This window comes from Pelodiscus sinensis, chromosome 2 (genome assembly GCF_052426305.1).
Source record: "Pelodiscus sinensis isolate ZL-2025 chromosome 2, ASM5242630v1, whole genome shotgun sequence".
In the NCBI taxonomy this organism is placed as follows: domain Eukaryota; kingdom Metazoa; phylum Chordata; order Testudines; family Trionychidae; genus Pelodiscus; species Pelodiscus sinensis.
The window spans coordinates 21370072-21394201 of record NC_143053.1 but is presented as its reverse complement, the minus strand read 5'-3'; the positions used below and the strand labels follow the sequence as shown (position 1 = coordinate 21394201).

Sequence of the window (24130 nt, the reverse complement as noted above, 5' to 3'; positions counted from 1 at the left end):
AAAGTTGAGCCTGGGATCGTAGTCCATAACTTTGCTAGATTCTTAATAAAAACAATGGATTTATGGCTTATGACAACAAGCTGTAACCCTTTTGTCCTATGACTACAGGGGTGTTAAAGGGCCATATCTAGGAATATGCACTAACTTCTTAAATAGGTTTAACCTCTCTAATCCAGCAACATTCACGGTCCGGTATTTTGATTTTAGTGAGCCAGATGTCTAATTATGGGTGTGGTCAAGTATCCCACAGCCTCATGAAATTTATTTACAGCCACCAGTCCTGGCTTTCAATGTTCTGTGCTGTTATTTAGCTCTAATTTACCACTAAATGTCTTCTAAGAGTCTGGTAAGCATAAGAATTTGGCTGCATATTAAAAGCTTAAACTTACCATGCTCGATTAACAGGTGTGTCCTATAGCTGTTATCAATAGTAAACAGACAGTACCAGCTTAAGACTTGTACCAGGTGATGATTTATTTATACGACAGCAGAGAAGACATAAAGATTACAGAATAATTAATTTTCATAGTTTATTTTTTATACTTTATAAGGGTGTGATAGGATAGGACACATAAAAAACTGATAGCCTTGATTACAAGTTTGTTTTGGAGGGATGAGTGTGAAAAAATTAATTTATCATAGGGACAAGCCAAGAAATCAAGCCAATAGGGTATTAAGTTTCTTTCCACTGTTATGGCTTTCATTTTCTTGCTAATATCATCATAGACCAAAAATTGTTATTCGTGCAAGTTAACAGTAATATATATTAAAAGGAGCAAGTAATTAAGTGTGCAATTCTTTCAGTGAGTATTACTTTATGTTCTGATTCTTCATGATATTTCAAACAACAATATATCTTTTAGATATATTTTAGCAGTATATAGTGCCAATAAATAAAAAATTAAATAGTCCTGTACTCCCATTTTCAAGAAGTTAAAAATAAGAGTACAGGGCTATTTAAACAATGAACAAGCTGCTTGAGAAAAATACTATTGAATAGAAAGTTGTGTCAATCTAGCATTATCTATAAGATTTTAAAGGACTGACAAAACCTTACATCTAAACCAGATGCAATGCAGCAGTTTTATTTCAATTAAACATCAATATTTACAATGATCCACTGGTTCACTCTCCGTAACTATGGGCTGGGGTATAAATTCAGAACTATATATTCTTGAACATTGAATGCTCATCATCAGAATAAGGTTTGCATAGAAATGAAAGGGAGAATGTTATGGCTTTTATTTAGTAACTACAGCACACATTTAGTTATTGGTCATTATTTGTTCAGTGCCTTATTGTCACAGTAAAATTGATGAATGGCCTTCTGCCCTTCTATCTATCTCTCCCACATCCGTCTTTGTGAGTCACTTGGGTTTTTTTCTTCATTCACTTCCCTTCAGCAATTACCAGTCTAGTATACTTCACTCTCACCCCCGCCTATTCCATCCACTAAAATGGTCAGTGATTAAATAGTTAACATGGACACTGAGATAGCAAGTGTTGGCTTTAAATAGGGGTGGACAACAGGGATGTAATAGTGTAGCCGATTAACCGATAATAAAAAGCTTATCTGTTAATGCCATAGACTATATACATTCCCTCCTCCCCCAGTATATTTTTTAGCAGGCTGGCCAGCAGTCCCAGTTTACACCGGGTCTGGGACCTACCGCCGCTGTGGCTCTGTATTTAAAGTGTATTAGGAGCCAGGTGGGCATACAGCCCAGTTCAGTTCCAGCTCATGGTAGGTCTGGGAGCTCAGATCTGCCCTGGACAGGAGCTGCTGCCACCCCACATTGCTGCCTCTGATACCGATAGGCAGCCAGTCCACAAGGGGAGCTGGTTTTAAAACTGGCTCCCTTCATGGACCAGCTCCCATCTGGCACCCTGCGCTGCTGCCTCTGATACAGCAGCAGCACAGAGTGGCAGCAGCACAGAGTGGCAGGGGGCTCCTCGGAACTGGGGCCAGAATACACTGGCTGCTGGTCCCACCCCCAGCCTAGAGACTAGAGAATAGTCAAGTAACCAATAAGAATTCACGAGGTTAATCGACTATTCAATTAACCGATATTTAACATCCCTAGTGGACAATAAAATGGTTGCGGTTCACTGGGGTTAGCCCCTGGTGGGCCACTGCCACTACATTTACCTGCATCTTTGCAGGTACGGGTGATCACACAGGTACAGCTGGCGTAGATGGCCTCTACAGTGTGCACAGGAGAAACTTCTCTGAGCAAAATTTGTTCTCCACTATCTTCCAGAGAAGTTTGTAGCTCCATCAAATGAACAAGCAACCATTTGTTGGGATTTTAATTTACAAGGATTTACCTCTTCAGAGATGTCACAGATGCAGCTGATATGTCTTCTTTCAATTGAACATCAAAAGGGCATCTACTGGCCTACCACAGACATCAAGATAGCATACACAATGACTTAATTATTGATGTCTGTTTGTACTGGTGCATTCATCAGCCATGTATGCAAATTTTTTGAATATGGCGAGAAAGTTCACTTTTTCAACTGCTGAGTTTTTCACTGTTGCACATGAGGGTCAGCTGAGTTTTTTCAGAAAGGTAGCAAACATTGGCCAGTCTTGTTCAAAACCAGTGTCCATCATCAGGATTAACAAGTGACAATGCACCAAAGGTAAAAAGTAAGCCAGTGGGCTCCAGTGAAGTGCACTGGTAAGAGACTGGCCGGCTGGGCTCTGCATGCTACCTGTATAATGGGTGGTATAGCTATAGTGCACACAGGCTAAAGTCCCAGTACTCAGTCAGTTGGGCAATTTGGACCGTGCCATTCCAGCTAGTCCTGGGGATTTGGCAGCGGGGCAGTACACACTCCCAGGCCCAAGCTCTCCCCAAATCCACTGTGTCCTCACATCCCAGCTCCTGCTCTGAGCCTCCCCACCCAGGTCTGTGCCCTGATTCCCGCACCTCATCCCATGCCTCCCAACCCCCTGCCCTGACTCCTGCACCTCCTACTCCTCTGCCCTGAGCCCTCCCACCCCATCTCTGCAGCTCCCTGCCCTGAGCTCTCCCATTTCCCCCAGTCCTTTACCCTGAATCTCTGCACTCCGTTTCATACTTAAATTTCTTACAGGTACTGTCCTATCGCCACCCTCACCTGCATGGGTGGCGAGTTATATGGGCTCGTGGTGCCCATGCTCCACCAATATTCAGAGCTGGGGGCCCTGCTCCAGCGATATTTGGAGCTGGGTCTCTCCCCCGGCTCTGCCTGGAGAGGGCCCCGGCCCCCACCTGCCAGCCCCCCCGTGCGTCTTCCCACCCTGGCCCCAGACAGTCACTGCCGTGTGCAGCTTTCAGTGTGTCTCCCCCTCACCGGCGCGCTCTGCCGGCTGCTGCTGCTGCCACGCGCAGTGTTCCCAGGTGAGCGGGAGACACCAGGCGTGACGTGACATCACGGCCCGGAACTTTAAAACTGCTCAGTACCGCGTTGCACCGTTCGGCCTAGCTCTGGGTTCGGAGTCCAGGGCCCGAGCGCAGACTCCAGCCCTGCAAAGTGGAACTCAGAAGGTAGGGGAGGGGGAAAACTAGGGGGAAGGGGTGGGAGAGGAAGGGGGTTGTGCGGAGGGGGAGGGGGAACAAAGGGGAAGGCACCAAGGGACATCGTGGAGGAGAGACAAATGCCAGGGGGCCAAGTGCAGACAATGAGGAAAAGGGCAGGAGGGGAGGTGTCAGTGGGAGAGGGGACAGGGTGATGCTGGGAGAGGAGAGGAGAGGAGAGGAGAGGAGAGGAGAAGGGCATTGGGAGCTAGAGGGAGGAAGGAGAGGTGCTGGGAGAAGGCTTGAAAGAAGGGGTAAGAATGAGAAAGGTGGGGATGGAGCAAGTCATGTGTGAGGGCACAGAAAGGCAGGATGGAAACGGGGGCAGAGAGTGGTGAGGGGATGGACATCAGGGAAAAGGAGGGCAAAGGGGGCAGGGGCAGTAAGGGAAGGAGGAGGCACCAGGAGGGTGCAGGGCTAAGGGAAGGTGCAGATGCCAGGAGATTCTGGGGGTGAAGCAGAAGCAGACACCTGCAGGGGAGGGACCAGCACCAGAGGAGAGAGGCAGGGCAGGTGTGTAAAGGGAGGTGTTAGAAGAGGGGATGAGGAGGTGTAGCTCACATGATTAGAGTGGGGCTATTGGAAGAGTGGGCACAGGGGGGAGAGAAGGGCTGGTGGAGGGGGGCAGGTTGCAGGAGGGCTGAGGGCAGTGAAAAGGGCAGGAGTCAGGACAGCAGAGGAGGGTGAGGAGTTGGGGGGCAGCAGGCACCAGGGGAGCAGATGGAGCAAGGGGAGGAGACATGTCAGCAGAGAGAAAAGGTAAAGGTTTATAAAATATTTATTAATAACAGGTGCCACAGTGGCACATCCAAACAAGCCACATGAACTCAGTACAGGTGCACAACACAAAATCCATTCTGCTCATGGGAGGAAACTCTTAGGCTACATCTACACTGGGTTCTTGTGCAAGAAGTCTTGCGCAAGAACACGTCCACACTGCCATGTGAGAGCTGTGCTTTTGCGCAAGAGCATCCATGGCAGTGTGGATGCTCTCTTGCACAAGAAAGCTCCAATGGCCATTTTAGCCATAGGGTTTCTTGCACAAGAAATCCCTGCCGAGCATCCACACTGCCCTCTTGTGCAAGAGAGCTTACACCTGTTAGAAAAGAGCGTAGCTCTTGCGCAAGACACTCTCTTTTACCACGCCATACAGTAAATTTTCTTGCGCAAGAGCAGGCGGGCAGTGTGACTGCTCTGTGGATTCTTGCGCAAGAACGGCTGTACTTGTGCAAAAAGCCGCAAGTGTAGACATAACCTTAGAGGGAACACTTCCCCCAGCCTCGCACACATTGGGTTAATGCAATTGCAGGATAGTTGCATGAGGCGGGTTTCATGGGGGCCAAACTAATCCCTGTTGGTAGGAGGATGGTGGGAAAAGTCCTTCGAGAGGGGTGACATGACACCTTTTACTTCTGGTCATGTGTCCATCTTGCCCCGAGCGTGTTACCTCCAGAGGCCTGGTTAACAGGGGTCAGGGGGTGTGGCTAATGGGGCACCACCAAAAATTATACAAACATGCCACACCTGCTCACCTGGTCAGTGAGGGTTGCATGGCGGCCGGCAGCTGCTCTTCCAGGCATGCTGTCGTGGCAGGGGCTGTGCTGATGGCCAACAGCTGCTCTCCAAGGCTGGGGCACTTGCTGCTCCGCTGTGCTCATTCATGAGTATAACTGTCTTTGCTATCTCGCCTCTCCTTTTCCGTTTGATGGGAAACAATCGCATTCCACACACATCCCATTGCCCTGGCACCACCAAACCCTGACCTTGCTTTAGCTTATGAGAACAGGATGCTGACCATCAAATGTGGTGGTCCTAGTTCTTACTGCTTAAGGGTTCTGAACAAATGGGCTCCCAGAGGGGCAGATGACCACACAGACACTCTCAAATACACAGCACAGAAATAACTAGGCAGGCCAAAGTAGTGGAAACCAAGGTGCCCACATTGTGATAAATAGTAACAGCTGTCTGAGGCAGCCAGTTCTTTGTCCACTTGGACTTGTCAAACCCAAGATGCCGCCGCAGGTCCCTTTGCTCACACAGGGTCACCTGCTTATAAAGTGTGTAAGAGCGTCAGTTTCAATTCCGATGTCCAGCCAAGGACTTAACTGGCATGGCTGCAGGTGTATATGTGTGTGGGGGGAGGAGGGGGGGGAAGGGGAAGGTGTCCAAGGAAATCCCTATGCACTGGGCGGGGGAGAGGGGGGTGGCAAAACTGGATTACCCAATAAGCAGACTAAGCACATGCTTAGGGCACCAGCAAAGCAGGGAGCACCAAAAAAAAAAAAAAAAAGAAAAAAAAAGAGAGAGATTTTATGGTACAGTAATGTTTTTATTTTGAATTACATATGGGGACGGGGGGGACGACACCATTATCTTTTCAGTGCTCTAAAAGTCTTAATCCGGCCCTGGGGGGGGGTGGTAGGAGATCACCGCTGGAGTCAGCCCTAAACGCTGCGTGTCTCTGCTGTGCACAGCTAGGCCGGGCTCAGACACTGCGGGGCGCGGGCAGCTTCTCAGCGCGCGGGGCCGCGCGCACAGAACTAAGGCAACAGGACAGCGACCGCTGACAGGGGCACACTGCGCATGGGCAGCCGAGCCGCCTCTTCCCCGCCCCTGTGCACGAGCCTCGTAGGCCCGCCTGGCGTCCGCGAGCGGAACTGCCGGAGCTGTCAATCCCAGATCCCGGAAATAACATCGAACCGGGAGGCGGGGCGTAACGCGGAAGTGGATTGCCTGGGGGGGGGAGCGAGGTGTCGGTAGAGCTGCGAGGCGGGCGAAGCCCCTCCCCCCCACCCCGTGCTGGGGCTGTGAGCAGGGGGCGGCCGTAGCCTGCCCCGGCCCCTCGCCATGAACATTGACGTGGAGTTCCACATCCGCCACAACTACCCCTGGGCCCGCCTGCCTGCCAGCATCCGACAGGTACCGGCGTGGCGAGGGGAGGGGCCCCTTCCCGCCAGCGTCCACCGGCACTGGGCCGGGGGAGGGGCGGGTGGGTGTCACATCCCCCCCCCCCCCCGCCAGCATCTGACAGGTAGCGGGGCGGGGTGGGGGCAGCCGGAATGGTACCAGCCCCCTCCGGCCAGCGACAGACAAGCGCTGGTCCTGGGTAGGGATGTAAATAACGTGTGAACTGGGGAAACGGTGTCATGTTAATCACTTCAGTGGGATCCGGATAGTGGGGGGCGGCTCCTCCTGCTGAGGGCAGCCAGGCTGCTCCCGCTGGCTGGGCTGATAGTTACCTGTTTCCCGGGTGAGCATCACCCAGTAAGGGTGTGAGTTAACTCTTTACATCCCTAGTACTGGACTGGTGTCGGCTGGGCAGATACCAACTCCCCTCCCACTGGGAATGGACAAGCTCTGACCCTGGCCTGGCACTGGGCTGAATGGGTACCAGCTCTCCTTTGGCCAGTGTCTGACTCATAGCGGGCTAGGGGGTGGGGTAACCGTACAGCCAGGGACTGGATACCAGCCTCTCTGTTCCCATAGTGTTGGACAAGTGCCAGGACAGCGCCAGCCCCTCCTCAGTTGGTGTTACATAGCTACTGGCATGGAAGGGAACTGTCAACAACTTGCTGCGCTGGGCATCCTGTGTTAGGTAGAGGTATAGGAGCCTAGTGAGAGGGAGAGAGGCATGTATCCCCCTACTTTCCTGAGCGAGGTGGTGCTTAAGGGGGCAATATCATTTCCTTTAGTTTTCTCTGGCCTCAGCTGCCCCTTCTCCTGGCTTCATCATTCACATTGTCAGGCCTTCTTTCTACCAAATGGGGGGCTGTTGCACCTCTGTCAAAGTGAAAGTAATTCTTGACAGTAATACTGACCTGAATTTAGTTAATTTCACTTGGCTGCTGGTTGGTGTGGAACCAATTCTTTGGTTGCTTCTTATGCTCATATTGGCAAAATTGTAAGTGGGGATGGAGATATGTTGGGAAGGCAACAATGCATCAGTTTAAATTTGGGTCACTTTTGGAAAGCTGTCTTCAGTCAAAAGGACTAGAAACGTGACTCCTGATTTTTTGCAATCAGGTGTTTGTACTTGTGTGTGTACTCCTGTTGCTCATGCAGTGTCCCATTAAAATATTGGGGACTCCTAATATATAGATTGAATTGCAAGATTGAGGCCTTCAGATTTGAGCTATTTCAACAAACAAGTGAGGCTTTAATTTTTTTTAGAAATTGTTGCTTTTGGCCTCCAGGTTTGAGCTTCTTGCTTGCTATTGGCACATTGATTTTATTTTTTTTCAGGCCCAGATTGGAATCTATATGAGATTTCCTTCTGATATCAGCAGGCACTCAAAGAGCTCTATAATGAATCTTGTAGCTGCTGTTCTTACGTGCTCAGAGTAGTATTGGTTAAACTTAAAATGTGATTTTAAATTTTTAAAACTTTCTTTAAATCCTAGTTTTCAGGGAGTTCTGAAGACATTTCAGTTTCACGTACATCTGTTTCTAATAGCAGACTTGGGTTAATCCAAAATAAACAACTGTGATCTATAAGTGGGATCCGGCCCTTTTGCCCACCCCGGCTTAGTGCTTTGTCAGATGTTTGACACTTGGAACAACTGGGTTCTAACAAATATATATTGGCACATACAGATTTGTTTTCAGGGTTTGATTATCTCTCTTGATCAGAATAGTGGTTCAAGAACACTTAAGATTGTCTACACTTAAAACTTATATTGACATATTGCTACAGGTTGAACCTATCTGGTCCACGCTCTCTGGTCTGGTAACATCCATTGTCTGGCAGGACCACTGATATTACTGGACCAGAGAGCCCTAAGAGCTGAGCGTCAGGGATTGGAGGCAGCCCCAGTAGCCCTGGTGATTCTGGGGCATCAGAATCCTGGAGCAGTGGAGCCCTGCTTCCCTAGCAGTTCCTGGTTGGCCACAGAACTGGGTGCCCAGTGGGGGTGGGGAGCAGAAGGGACCTGTAGCTATGAGGGGATCCCTGCCAGCTCTGCTGATGGGTTCTGGGAGAGCCTGGAATCCATCAGTAGAAGGGTGGAATTTACCTCCCCTGGTCCAGCAAACTCCCTCATTTGGAACAGGTCAGGTGGGAGGTCCAAATTGTGTTTCAGTCAGAGATGTGAAAAAAAAAACAGACTCCTGACCAGTTTATTTATGCCAGCAAAACACCCAGCTATACTCTGTAATAGGGATGTGAAAACATAAACATGTAAAAGGTTAACCTGAGCTCATTGAGAGTATGTCTACACTGCAGCGCTATATTGGAATACTTTCAGTATCCCAAAATAGCATTTTCTGCATCTTTACAGCGCATGAGGATTAATGGACATTTCGGAATAGCGCTCTATTTCAAAATACACTCAAAATAAGCTATGCAATTTGCATAGCTCAAATTGCATAGCTTATTTCGAGCTATGGGTGCAGTGTAGATGTACCCTGGTTAACCTTCATGGTTACATGCAGGGCCCCCATCATGCTGCTGCCTCTGTATCGGAGGCAGCTGTGCTTGGAGGGCGGGGAGGGGAGAGGAGACAGGAACTGGTGCTCACAGAGCCACCCCCTGCGCATCTAAACATGTAACTGCTGAAAATGTCAGCAGTTACATGTTTACCAAAATAAACGCATTTTAACATCCCTACTATATAGTAGGGATTTAAGTGGGTAACAGGTTGTGGTTACCCGGTAAGCATCCCCCTTTCCAACCGATGCTTACCAGTAACTGGTTAGCCAGGGCAGCCCATAGTGTGGTGTATGGTCAGAGCAGCTGCAGATGGCATTGCCTTAGAAAAGTATGGTTCAAAGGTACTCAGTATGAATTCTGCTAGATGGATAACTTTGACCTGGTAGATGTATTTGAAGATATTGCTGCGATGACCAATTAGGAGAATTCACTAGATGTAATTGAATATACTTGTCTGTAGTACAGGTTGCACTGGTTTTACTAAAGGAATATACAATACAAGTGAAATAACATTTATATTTTGTTTCATAGGGTCTTGGGAACTCTCAGAAGGAGTATGAAAAGCAGGTTGTACTCTATAGTATCCGCAATCAGCTCCGATACCGGAATAACTTAGGTGAGCATGAAAGATTGATAAGGTCCATTTGATAACTTACTCTACTTCTAAAGCCTTCATTTAAATGTACTGTGATCTTTAATAGCTTTCAAAAGTTTGTCTCTGAAATTATTAAAGATCTGTCAGAACCAACTCAGTTTCCGCCAAAAGAGACCCCAGTAAAACAACCTTTTAATGATAGAACCCCAGAAGTAAATTAACTTTGAAATCCATTTATGTGCAGGGGCTTCTTTGTGGAATGCACACTTCAGACTCTATGTTTCCAGGTGAAGCTTATTAATGGCCAGTTTAGTAAATCTCCTGTGCATTGTCTTTTTATGTTATTTTTCCACTAAAGATCAACCCAAGGTTACACAGCTATTGCTTTTATTAAATGCCATTGTTGAATTAATGGAAAAAGGATTGAGCCTGATCACACACATACATCCATATGCTCATATACGAACAAACAAACCCTGTCTTGCTTTTGCTTAAAGATACCAGTCTGTTGCTCACATTATCTCACTGGCCAGGTGACTTAAATGCGAAGGGAAAGAGCGGGGGCGTCTCTCAGGGTATGTCTACACTTGCAGCCTAATTCGAACTAGGGCTGCAAATATAGGCATTCGGAATTGCAAATCAAGCCCAGGATTTAAATATCCCATGCTTGATTTGCATCTTCCCGGCTGGGGGCCATTTTTGACATTTACAAGCCCGAAGTAATTGCCCACGTCTACACACGGCAGTGAAACGGGCGTTTGAAATAAAGCCCTAGTTCGAACTACCTGTTATTCCTCCTGCAATGAGGTTTAACAGGTAGTTCGAATTAGGGCTTTATTTCAAACGCCCGTTTCACTGCCGCATGTAGACGCGGGCAGTTACTCCGGGCTTGTAAATTTCAAAATGGCTCCTGGCCGCGAAGATGCAAATCAAGCATGGGATATTTAAATCCTGGGCTTGATTTGCAATTCCGAATGCCCACATTTGCAACCCTAGTTCGAAATAGGCTGGAAGTGTAGACATACCCTCAGTCTGGACCAACCCTCCAGTCCTGACAAGACAGGACACAGAAATTCATGCAAGGTATCTCATCTTATAGAATTTTTTTCCCATTCAGGTCATTACATTTTGCTGCATCAGTTTTTAATCAATCACCATCCATGCTGTTTATCTGGGAGTTATTCTTTACTCTGATATCAGTATGTTGGTGGTTCCTTCCCACTATTATTTCAAGGCTGTCCTGTTTGTAAGAGTGCTTGCTTTTAACACTTCACGGCTATCCATAATGTCCTGCTTTGTTTTGGGCCTCTATTCATGGTACCTTGATGCCCCTTCTCCAAGCACATTCCAAACTCATTCACTCCCTCACCCCAGGAACTACACAACCATTTCACATATGGGAAAAGGGATACAAATGTCCATACAAAAGGTATCAATCTCTTTCAATATAAAGAATCATTCATCATATTTTCTTTCTAACATAATATATTTTCTAATTACAAGCAGTCCCCGACTTATGCGGCTCCGACTTACGTCGGATCTGCAGTTACGAACGGGGCTCGCCCCGGAGAACACGGACTGCGGGACCTCGTGGTCCTGCCGCCCGTGTACTCTGGGGCTTTCTCCGCGTCTCCCTGGTCTGCAGACCAGGAAGACGTGGAGCAAAGCCGCGGAGGGGCTCGGGCAGCGGGGCAGCCCAGGCGTGCCTGGTCTGCCCCGCTGCCTGAGCCCCCCCCCCCGCGGCTTTGCAAAGCCTGGGGAAGCAGGCAGCGGAGCAGCCCAGGCACGCCTGGGCTGCCTCACTGCCCGAGTCCCCCCGCGGCTTTGCAAAGCCTTGGGGAAGCTGGCAGCGGGACAGCCCAGACGCCCCGCAGCTGTCCCGCTGCTGGCGTCCTCAGAGGCTTTGCTCCCTGTCTCCCTGGTCTGCTGGGGTGGGAGTGGGGGGCGCAGCTAGTATCCCCCCCCCCCCAGCAGACTAGGCTTTTCTCCAGACGCCTGTGGCAGAGCAGCTGGGGCGCTGCCGGTTGGTCCCGCAGCGCCGCTCTGGGCGCTACTGGACCAACCCGGCAGCACCCCAGCTGCTCTGCCCCAGGCGTCCTGATTCAGTCGCTGCTGGTCAGTTTCAGCAGCGGCTGAATCAGGACACCTGGGGCAGAGCAGCTGGGGTGCTGCTGGGTTGCTCCAGTAGCGCCGCTCCTCGGTGCTACTGGAGCAACCCAGCAGCACCCCAGCTGCTCTGCCCCAGGCGTTCCCAAGTCAGCTGCTGCTGAAACTGACCAGCGCTGACTACAGGAAGCCCGAGGCAGAGTTGCTCTGCCCTGGGCTTCCTGGAATCAGCTGCTGATTAGTTTCAGCAGCAGCTGACTTGGGGACGCTTGGGGTTCTTAAGCTGATTCTGTATGTAAGTCGGAACTGGCGGTCAGTTTCAGCAGCGGCTGAATCTGGACGCCAGTTCCGACTTTTACATACAGATTCAACTTAAGATCAAACCTACAGCCCCTATCTTGTACGTAACCCGGGGACTGCCTGTACTTCTAAGAGCAACAGTGTGATCATGATGAATCACAAGAATCCTTCTGATCTCTTTCTCGCATAATGGAATATTAATAAAATACAGGACTATGTAGCACTTTAAAGACTAACAAGATGGTTTATTAGATGATGAGCTTTCGTGGGCCAGACCCACTTCCTCAGATCAAATAATGGAAGAAAATAGTCACAACCATATATACCAAAGGATACAATTAATAAAAAAAGGGAACACTTTGTCCTTTTTATATGTGTTCACTTTTTTTTAATTGTATCCTTTGGTGTATATGGTTGTGACTATTTTCTTCCACTATTTGATATGAGGAAGTGGGTCTGGCCCACGAAAGCTCATCATCTAATAAACCATCTTGTTAGTCTTTAAAGTGCTACATAGTCCTGTATTTTGTTTCAGCTACACCAGACTAACACGGTTACATTTCTATCAATGGAATATTACAGAGCTCAAAAGATTACAATATCTACATTCACATTATATGAAACTTACATTTTACATTATACTGCATTGAGTGGAGGCTTTCCACAACATTTTTGACCATCTGAAACCTTCAAACAAAGTTAGGGCTTGTTAATGGAGGACTTAATTAAATTACAGCCATGTTGTCAAAGGAAGTGTCCTTTTAGAAGGAGCCCTGCATAAAAAGGTGGTTTGTTGGTAACTTTGTGAGTTCTAACCATAAACGTGAATTTATTTTATATTTCATCCTCCTTTTGGGTCTGTTTGTGCCAGTGTCGTATGTGTCATTTAGAAATGAGATGTGTATTCTGTTAGTGCTGAAAATGCAGGATTGTTCTGTACAATGTATTCTTCAGTTCAGTATTCTAGTTAGCATTAAATTACTTTCATTGGATTTTTCTCTACTTTGGAAGATTAGTTATTATTCAGTAGCTTAATCTTATCATCTAATCTCCCTGATTTCTAACCTGATCTTGAGAGGCTCTGAGTACCTTGCATGCCCAGTAGAAGGTAATAGGAGCTATTGGTGCTGAACATCTTTGCATCAGCTTTCTTCTTCCCTTCCTCCTTTATTTTTAAGTGAGTTTCATACCATTTTTCTTTTTGTGTGTGGTCTTGTTGTTTACAAGTAAAAGTATAATCACTGCACCATTTTGAGATAACAATGTAATAGAATATTAGCCTGACCTCTTTCCCCCCAGTTAAGCATGTCAAGAAAGAAGAACGAAAATACTACGAGGAGCTGTTAAAATACAGTAGAGATCATCTCATGCTCTACCCTTACCATTTGTCTGACATCATGGTAAAAGGTCTGAGGATAACACCATTTTCATATTACACAGGAATAATGGAGGTGAGTTTAGGAATTGAATTAAAACAAAACATGTCATGCTCCATAAGTATGTCTGCCAGCTATTTATATGACTCTTATTGTTTGCTCTTGGATAGGCTGCTGCTGCTAATTAGCAGCATTAAGGAAAGCTTCTTCAGAATTACAATGATAATCACAACTGAGCCAACCCTCCCAAATGCCTGTCTGAAGAGTTAGGGTTTGGTAGCTGCAGCTGGATGGGTTTACTAGTCCTGAATCGATTGATAACTCTGAAATTTTGAAAACTGAAAATCCAAAAAATTCAGATTGGATCACTCAATGTTTTATTTCAATTATGACCTTTTAAACAATTTTTTTCCTACTATTAACTTAATTTTCAAAATAAAAAATCACGTGGATATGAAAAAAATGGAACTTTTTCATTATGAAAATGTCAAAAATGACTTGTGGGAGCCTTCTGTCCTTTTTTTTGGATGCAGCATACATTATATTTTGTCATTGGTGTAAAAGATGCATGCAGTTTAATATAGTGATGCTAAGTAGCGATTAATTTCCTAGTTGAGTAGTTGATGGAATTTCCATTGACTACTCAACTAGTCAATAAGCACTTCCATGTTCCACTTTTGAAATGTACAAAAGCCCCAGCGAGGGCTCTTATGCATTTCAAAGTTGGAACGCCTTGGGGAGCCCAGGACCAGTGGGAAGTCCCCGCTGACTCTGGGCTCCATGCAGGCGCCTCTGTTTTGAAATGCAAAAGAGTACCTGCTGGAGACTCTTGTACATTTCAAAGCTGGCACACTCCGAGCAGCGCTGCCGCTTTGAAATGCTGGGTGGACTCCCCAGCTGACCCCAGGCTCCATGCTGTGCTTCCTCTTTGAAATGCACAAGAACCCCCACTGGGGTCTCTTGTACATTTCAAAGCTGGCACGCTGCTTGGAACCTGGGGTCAGCTGTGGAGTCTCCAGCTTACCCTGGGCTCCACCCGGCATTTCAAAGTGGCAGCGCTGAACAGAGCCCAGGGTCAACTGGGGATTCCCCAGCTGATTCTGGACTCCATGCAGTGCTGTTGCTCTGAAATGCTGCAGGGAGCCTGGGATCAGATCCGGGCTCTGTGGCATTTTAAAGCAGCAGCGTCGCATGGAGCCTGGGGTCAGCTGGGGAGTCCCCAGCTGATCATGGGCTCCACGTGGCACTGCCACTTGGAAATGCCGTGAGGGGCCTGACACCAGCCTCCCCTGTGGCATTCAAAGCGGCAGCTCCACACAGAGCAGCTGACCCCAGGCTCCATGCAGCGTTGCCGCTTTTAAGTACCCCTCTCTTCTCCACCCCCAGCCCCACTGCCTCTCTCTGATAGAGGCAGCAAGGCGGGTGACTAGTCGACTAGTCCTTTACATTCCTAGTTTAATGTTGAGTAAATTGATAATTGTTGCTGTGATTACTATTGGCTACTTTCTTTAATGCCTGTTTGTTCTGTTCAGATGAACAATGCTAGTGGAAGTTTTACCATAGACTTTTAATGGAAATAGATTTAGACCCTTAGTAATCAGCTTGTCAAGATTTCAGGGGTTTTTACAATATAACTGCAAGAGATTTGATTATTATTAATATTAAGCAAATAATTTTTGATAGAGTTCTTGTACTATGTTCATAGTAAACCAGATCTCTCAAAGTGCTTAATTATTTTAGCAGGCTATATTTTCTTTGTCAATTTCTTATTTTCTGTTTGAGAAATAGTTTTTTACATTTAAATTTAAATGTCATTTTGGTTTTAAATGCCCATTAATATCAAAGAAACTCCTTTTATTCAAATAGTGAACTAAAATGTCTCATTATATATTAAGCTTTTTTCTGTCTGTGTGTTGCTTTTTAAAGGATATAATGAACAGTGAAAAAAGCTACGATTCACTGCCTAACTTTACTGCTGCTGACTGTAAGTATTATCTGTTTGCATTCTTATGTTTAGTGAGGTAGGTAAACGAAGCTTCTCAAACAGTTTGAAGGCTTTCAGTTGCATCACAGCTCCTTTTTTAAAAGTGTAGAACCTGTAAGTAGTAGTTGGAAGTAGTGGTATGTCTTCATTGCAGTTATCTGGCGTTGTATCTTTATTGGCACTACACTCTTGTGTTAATAAGACTTTGTGATATGTAATCTTTGTTCTTTGTGCTGTAGTAATCTGAGCTGGACTGTGATTTTTTTTCCAGTGAATTATATGACAATGTGTCTGTCCTGGGCACATGGTGTGTGGTTGGGGGTGTAGGATTGTAGGGAGGTATTGGAAGACTGTTAGCACTCAAGTTAGCTTGTATTCTCACTGCAGTTGGCCCAAGTGAAACCAGAGCCCAGGTTCTAATCCATGTCCCTAGTCTTGCCTGTTAGCCCAGGTTGAAAGTACTAAACACAGTTGAGAGGTTTTGTGTGTGGACAGGAGAGTGGCTCAGTAAGTGTCAGACTTAACTCGGCAGTAAACACATACCCTAAAGAAGAGGAGTGGATAGAAAGATGATAGTCTGCCAGAGGGACTGACAGGGAAGGAAAACCTGGTGAACAAGACAAGTGATGTGTTTTGGGTGCTGAAAACTAACTTGAGAAATTTCTGTATTAGTTTCATTGCCTTTTTCCCTACTGTGTGTCTGTTGGTTTCCTCTGTGGGTGGGTGTTCATAGTCCGATAAAACAGTTGAAGCCAGCCATTATTACTATCTCATTAACTGCACATATGTCACACAGGAGGATAGTTGAGAGAAGCAGTTGCTCAACACCATAAAATTGTTTATTGGAGTCCAAAAGACAAGCCATTCATGATTTGGTCTCATCCCAGCAACTGTGTGTTACTTGAGAAACAATTGTAGTTTAGCTAGTAAATGGACTTTTAGAACTTCTTTGTTGGAGTTTTGGAACAAAAGCTAGCACTGGGACACTAAACTTTAGGCAGAAGGATTTAACAAAAGTGAGAGAGCATAGAGGTTACTTAAACATTCTATGTTTGAGGGGCAAAAGGTATGGCATGTATATACCTAAATAAAAAGGAAACAAGAAGGCAAGAAAATACAAAATAAATTGAAAGGTACAAGCAAATGTTTGGGTTCATCAGGCATCAATTAGAAAGAAAGACAGACACAGACAAACAGACGTAGTAAAGCCAGTAAATTAGAACACAGCTATGTCAAGTAAAAGATAAGATGGCAATTTTGTGGCCAGAGGGAATTTCAAAAGCTCAGCCTATACGTTTACTATAGATACTATGAAATAAGAGCAGAATATTGACTGGGTAACACCTTTTTGCATCCGAACTTAAAATATAAAAATGGCCATACTGGGTCAGACCAAAGGTCCATCTAGCCCAGTATCCTGTCTGCTGACAGTGGCCAATACCAGATGTCCCAGAGGAAGGGATCACAACAGGTAATCCTCATGTGATCCCTCTCCTGTCACCCACCTCCAGAGATACAGAGGCTAGGGATGCCATTGATGGATCTAACCTCCATGAATATATCTAGCTCTTTTTTGAAGCCTGTTAAAGTTCGAGCCTTCACCATATCCTGTGGCAAGGAGTTCCACAGGTTAACTATGCTCTGAGTGAAGAACAACTTCCTTTTGTTTGTTTTAAACCTGCTGCTATTAATTTCATTTGGGGACCCCTAGTTCTTTTTTTGTGGGAATAAATAAATAAGTTTTCCTTATTCACTTTTTTCATACTAGTCATGATTTTATAGACCTTTATCATATCCCCCTTTAGTCTCTTCTTTTCTAAACTGAAAAGTCCAAGTCTTTTTAATCTTTCTTCATATGGGACCAGTTCCAAACCCCTAATCATTTTTGTTGCCCTTCTCTGAACCTTTTCCAATGCCAATATATCTTTTTTAAGATGAGGCGACCACATCTGTACTCAGTATTCAAGATGTGGATGTATCATGGTTTTATATAGAGGCAATAAGATATTTTCTGTCTTATTCTGTGTCCCTTTTTTAATGACTCCTAACATTTTACTTGCTTTTTTGACTGCCGCTGCACACCGAGTTTTCAGAGAACTATCTACAATGACTCCAACATCTTTCTCTTGAGTAGTTGTAGCCAAATTAGTCCACATCATATTGTGTATATATAGTTGGGATTATTTTTTTTCAAATGTGCGTTGCTTTCCATTTATCAACATCAACATTTAATATATTTTAAGAAGAAGCATTTACAAGACATAACATATTTGAAAAAACAAGATTTTTCAAGAAGTAAATTCTAAGTTACTAATTACCGTCTTGGAATTATTTTTAATTTTTGTATGTTATGAACAAATCTAGTCAGAGGAGGACAAAAATGTAACTGGGACAGGGAATCCAGCACTTGGATTAGGGCACTTTTTATGGTTTTATTAGACTTCCAGGAAAATGTGGGTGGGGGAGAACAGATGAAGTTCTCTTGATTTCTGAGCAACAGATGACTGGAAGTTATTCTTACTTGAAGAGCTAAATATGTAGTGGACATTTGGCTATTGCTATAGTCCTTAAGTTTATTTTTATAAAGGTGAGGATCTGCAGGAGGTGACAGCTACAACAGTTTTCAGGGAGAGCAAGAGACACCAAAATTTTTTGTAAGTAAGAATTCTGAAGAGATTCAGTACTGCAACCCTTACTCATGGAAGTGATCACACTGAATTCACTGATGTTTTTTATATGTGTAAAGATTACTGGATCAATATTTTGTTCACTTGAAATGAACAGCTTTTCTTAGAGGCCACTGTGACCTTTGGCTGTGTTTCTTAGGGTACGTCTACACTGTAACATTATTTCAAAATAACTTAATCCACGTCTACACATCAGGCAGTTATTCTGAAATGTCGAAATACTGTCAAGCTGGAGATCTTCTTACTCCGACTCCTGTAACCCTCATTGCACGAGGAGTAAAGGAAGTTGAAGGAAGAATGCTCTATTTCGAAATAAGTGCTGTGTAGATGTTCCCAATTTTGACTAAGCTACGTAATTGATGTAGCTCAATTTGCATAGCTTATCTTGAGTTAAGCCCTGCTGCGTAGACACACCCTTAGTGTCCAGACTTATTAAATGTCTAGCCTTATTAAAAATCCAGGTAACTCAGTAGTATCTGATATTAGCATAGTTATTACTACCAGCTGAATGAAGGTAAGGTAAGGCTAAAGTGGTGATGATGATGTTGGACACATCATTGTGATTCTTTTTCCTCTGTGCTGTGACTTGTGTCATAAAGAAAAATTAGTTATGTGTTTTTTCTTCTGAATACATTATAGTAAGATGACGAGGAGTTGTCATTAAGTGGGTGTGTTACCAGAGGGGTCCTGAAAGGATCGGTTTTTGGTCCTATACTATTTAACATATGACCTGGAAGAAAACAAAATCATCACTAAAAACAACGAGGAGTCCTTTGGACCCTTAATGACTAACAAATGTATTTGGGCATAAGCTTTTGTGAGTAAAAAATGCTGTTAAAGTTTGCAGATGATGCACAAGCTAGGAGAGTAGTAAATCATAAAGAAGACAGGTCAACTGGTTCAGAGTGCTCTGGATAGATCTACTGGGTGCAAGCAAACAATATGGCTGTGTCTACACTGGCATCCCTTCCGGAAAAGGGAAGCTAATGTAGCACATCGCAATTGCAAATTCCGCGGAGGATTTAAATATCCCCCACGGGATTTGCATTTACATGGCTGCCGCTTTTTTCCGGCTTGGAGATAAGCCGGAGAAAAGCGCCAGTCTAGACGTTATTCTTTTCTTGAAAGTAGGAATAAAAGATCCTCCGGAATATGCTTTATTTTCCGGAGAATAACATCTAGACTGGCGCTTTTCTCTGGCTTATCCCCAAGCCAGAAAAAAGCGGCAGCCATGTTAATGCAAATGCTGAGGGGGATATTTAAATCCCCCGCAGATTTGCCTATTCCAAAGTGTCTAATCTGCATCCCTTTTCCGGAAAAGGGGTGCAGTGTAGACACAGCCCATGTGTTTTAATAAGACTAAATATAAATATGTACCATAAGAACAAAGAATGTAGGCTGTACTTGCAGGATGGGGGTCTCGATCCTCGGAAGCAGTGACTTTGTAGATTTGGGGGTCATGGTGAATAATCATGAACATGCGCTCTCCAGATGATATTGTAGCCAATTTTTTTCAAAATAATCTACTCTAGGAATTACCTTTGGGAAATTCTATGGACTGTGTTATGTCGCATGTGAGACTAGTTGATCTTTCTGTAAAAAAAGGAAGTATTGAAAACATTCATGAGATTCAGAACTGCTTTAAAAATGGGAATAACAAATTCTCACATCTTCAATTAAAAAATATTTTTTTCATAAAGAAAATCGAACATTTACTTCACAGGTCTACGGCTTCTTGGTATAGGAAGAAACCAGTACATTGATCTAATGAACCAGTGTAGGTCATCAAAAGTAAGTTTTTTTTTGCTTTTAACTTTCTTTCCATCTATTCTAAGGCTACATCTAGTCTACAGGCCTCTTTCAAAAGAGGCTTTTTCGAAAGAGACCATCTAGACTACAAGCAGATTTTTTGAAAAAGCGAGCCGCTTTTTTGAGAGTCTAGATGCTCTTTCGAAAAAGGACAGTTTGCATTCAATAGTGCCTTTTTTCGAAAGAGTACTTTCGAAAAAAGGTGTTATTCCTCGTAGAATGAGGTTTATTGTGATTGAAAAAACTGCCGCGTTCTTTCGATTTACTTTTGAAAGAATGTGGCTGCAGTCTAAAGGCTACTTTTTTCGAAAAAACCCTGTAGTCTAGACACACCCTAAATGTGGATCCTGCCTCTCTGTTCCTGGCAGCATCTTGACAAAACTGTTGTAGGTAGGGATAGGATACATAATATTTCATGTGCTAATACAGTAATATATGTATGTTTCTTCAAAGCCATTACAATATTTGTAATTGTGATAAAAAGCAAAAAAAAAAAAAATCGCCAGCTTTGTTTGCTGTTACTACTACTTCAGTACTATATTATGTCCAAGGTGCTCTCTTAGGCTGTGTCCAGACTCAGGGGTTTTTTCGGAAAAAGTAGCCTTTTTCCGAAAAAACTTAACCTGCGTCTAGACTGCAGCTGCGTTCTTTCGAAATTAAATCGAAAGAACGCGGCTTTTCTTTCGACGGCGGTAAACCTCATTTCACGAGGAAGAACGCCTTCTTTCGAAAGTGCTCTTTCGAAAGAAGGCGTTCTTGAATGTAAATAGGGCTTCTTCGAAAGAGAGCATCCAGACTCACTGGGTGCTTTCTTTCGAAAAAGCGGCTTGCTTTTTCGAAAGTTCCGCGTGCAGTCTAGACGCTCTCTTTCGAAAGAGGCTCTTTCGAAAGTATCTTTCGAAAGAGCCTCTTTCGAAAGAGGCTTGCAGTCTAGACATAGCCTTAGACAAAGACTGGGACTGAATTCTTCTTTTGACAAGTGCAAATCTGAAGTAATATCTATGGCATTGGTGGAGTTATTCCATATTTATGCTGGTATAATTGAGAGCATAGTTTTCCCTATATGCCTCAAGTTTATAATCAAAAGTAGCTAGTGTAAATTCTGTTTAGTTTGCATACTGCTCACATACTGTGTTAGAGGATGCAGTGTTGGATCTGATCATGCAGTCCTTTTTTTTTTTTTTTGTAAGCAGTTCCGCTAATTACATCAGATTATCTCCTGATTGATATCTGCATGATCTAGCCCTTTTTATGAGCTCAGTTTGCAACAGTATTTTCTTTTTAAAGAATGTAGTATTGGCTGAGTGAAACAAACAGATTAGGGCTATATTTAATGTGAGAAGAGTAATCTTATCTGCATCAATACAACAGCACCCTCTAGCAGTTCTTTCATGAACTGAAGTTTATAGTAGCTCACAGCATCAAGCTACTCTAGAATAGTATAATTGTCATTAGAAATAAACAATATGTGATTTTATGATGCTTTATTAGTTTTATAAAGTATTCTGCCTACAACAACACTCCACATTTGATATGTTGTATGCTATCCTGTATTTTCAGTCTCTGCTTTTTTGCTCTTAAAATGTTTGTGTGCCTGGACTTCATACTAGCAATTTCAGTACAGTTTTCATTTTTTAATTAAATATGTACACTCACATGCAAATTGACTTATGTGAAAGCTTAAAAACTGCGGGTAAATCTTCATTTTCCCACTTTTATTTGATTTGGAGGAGAGGATTTTTTTAACACATCTTTATCACTGCTCACACCAATCTTTTCCATCCACGTGTGTATTTTTTCTTTTCGTGTGCAGAAACATTTTTTCTTTTTGTGTACCGAAGCATGTGCAAATATACCCCACCAGTAGAAACAAAAAGCCTACTTGTGGCCCTCTGTTATTCAAATGCTGCCCAGTTGATTCTCTCCTGATTGGCCGCACAAGTGCACAGTTTACAGGGAACATTGATCTGTATCCCTGTATGCTATATACATGTGCATTCCTTTGGGGTTTAAGAATAAAGACTGCAGTCTTCCCACCTACTAAGGTATCCTGAAATGTTTGTTTAATGCTTGAATATTAAGTACTCTGAGAATGAGCATTTAGAAATAGTTGTTTTATGGTGTAAAGGACATTGCTGACATCTCTATATATAATCAATAACATTTAATTTGTACAATCTCATATGGATTGTACCACTACAGAAATTTTTCAGAAGGAAAACTGCTCGTGATCTGCTACCGGTAAAGCCTGTGGAGATTGCTATAGAGGCCTGGTGGGTGGTGCAGGCTGGCTACATCACAGAGGATGACATCAAGGTATTGTGTTCAACCAAATTAAGACACTAATTACTGAGAGAATGGGGGAAAATTACAAATCTGTACTGTTTATCTCTTAATGTAGTAGAATTTCTTACGGAAATAGTGGTAAGGGATTTTTAGATGGGTATACTTTCTCTTTTCCTGTAAATTCTGATTCCTGGGTTATGTGGTATCAAACTTATTTCAGTATCACCATGAAAGACATTTTTCTTTAAACGAATGTCCATGAACTGTAAGATGAACATGATTTAAGAAACAAAAAGAAACAATTGTGTTATGTTGCTTTTCTCATTTAAATTGTAAATTGTTCAAAGCAGGGATTGAGAAGTTTGGATGGAATTTAGTACATTTCAGATACAATGCTCATCTTTTTAGCTGTATATTTTCAATACAGCTTATTGAACTATAACAGTTCTAAAATAGGATAAGTTTAGGATCAAAATACAACACCTCTATTTAAATCATTTTGCAGTTATGGAATCCTAAAATAAAAATAAACTAGAATAGAATAGAAATAAACTATCATCAGTGAATTTGAAAACCTCTATTTTAATCTGAACTTCACTTATTAAATCTTCAGCAAGCTGTAAACTAAATAAACCTTCAAGAGGCATGTGTAACCTTGAAATGAGGTTACTTCTGCAGAGACAAGAGTAACAAACTAAACTACTATGGCAAGCTTAAACCTATTGATCATATACTAACTTCCTTGTGAAAAGATGCCTTTATTAGTTTTCACTGATTTAAAATTGACAACTTTTAATTTTGAATGACTGTGTATGAAAATGTATAGACAGATCTTACTAGAAATTAACATGTTTTCTTTTACATAGATTTGTACTGCATCGGAGAAATCTGTTATTGATAAAATAATTGATTCAGGTCCTCAGCTTGCTGGATCACTAGACTACAATGTAGTTCACAGTAAGTGTTTAACAAATGTGGCATTTCTATATACTGTAGAATTTATTGAGGAAGAATTTGAAGACCAGTTCAAAGTAGGAGTAAAAGGAACATAGAAGCTTTTAGCATTTAGTAAGATATGAGATGGAAAGAAAATATTATGGAATAAAACAAGAGTGGAGGAAAAGAGAAAGGGTATGTCTACACTTGCACCCAAATTCAAACTAGGGATGCAAATCCAGGCATTCGAAATAGTAAATGAAGCCGGGTTTTAAATATCCCGCACTTCATTAGCATAATCTTGGCCGCGCGCTGTTTCGGAACCCAGCTGATTTGAAAGTGAAAGTGTGCTCCGGGCCGCGTTAGTTAGAATCAAGCTCCTTGGTTGATTCGAACTAACGCGGCCCGGAGCACACTTTCACTTTCAAATCAGCTGGGTTCTGCGGCTGAGATTATGCTAATGAAGCGCGGGATATTTAAATCCTGTCTTCATTTACTATTTCGAATGCCTGGATTTGCATCCCTAGTTCGAACTAGGGTGCAAGTGTAGACATACCCAAACAGTTAAACCCCAAATCACCTAGAAGCAATGTTTCATAAATAGCATAACATTGATTCCTAGCAGTATATATTTTGACAGATGTCATTATTTCTATTTGAAATGACACAATGGCTTCCCCACAATGACACATTAGACGAAACCTCATACAGTAGACTTCCGATAATCCGGAACCTATGGGATTTAGGTGGTGCTGGATTATCAGATATGCCGGACTATCAGGAGATACTATAAGGAGGTTTTTTATTTATACTGTATACATTATGTACTGTATATAAAGTGTTCTTTTTATTGTACATACTGTATACAGTATACTGTAATGTTTTAGTTTTTTTAAGCCTTTTTTACCCTTTTTGCTCAGTTCAGCTGCTGCCGCTGTTACCTTGTGACTCTCTTTTTTTGCCAAAGCTCACTCACTAGGTTCTTGCCATTTTGATGCCGGACTATCAGGAGTGCCGGACTATCGGATGCCGTACTATTGGAGTTTTACTGTACTTA

General features: G+C 43.5%; 1 protein-coding gene across 1 annotated transcript in view; it reads left to right on the top strand.

Annotated features, from left to right (window-relative positions):
* The first annotated feature begins 6278 nt into the window (after positions 1–6278).
* FAM91A1 (family with sequence similarity 91 member A1) overlaps positions 6279–24130 on the top strand; it is a 61090-nt gene continuing 43238 nt past the window's right edge. The window contains exons 1-7 of the mRNA XM_075920161.2: positions 6279–6485; positions 9526–9610; positions 13295–13446; positions 15298–15355; positions 19766–19833; positions 22054–22167; positions 23004–23094. Coding sequence (XP_075776276.1) covers positions 6414–6485; positions 9526–9610; positions 13295–13446; positions 15298–15355; positions 19766–19833; positions 22054–22167; positions 23004–23094 — 640 coding nt within the window. The 5' untranslated portion in view covers positions 6279–6413. The remainder of the gene's footprint in view (positions 6486–9525; positions 9611–13294; positions 13447–15297; positions 15356–19765; positions 19834–22053; positions 22168–23003; positions 23095–24130) is intronic.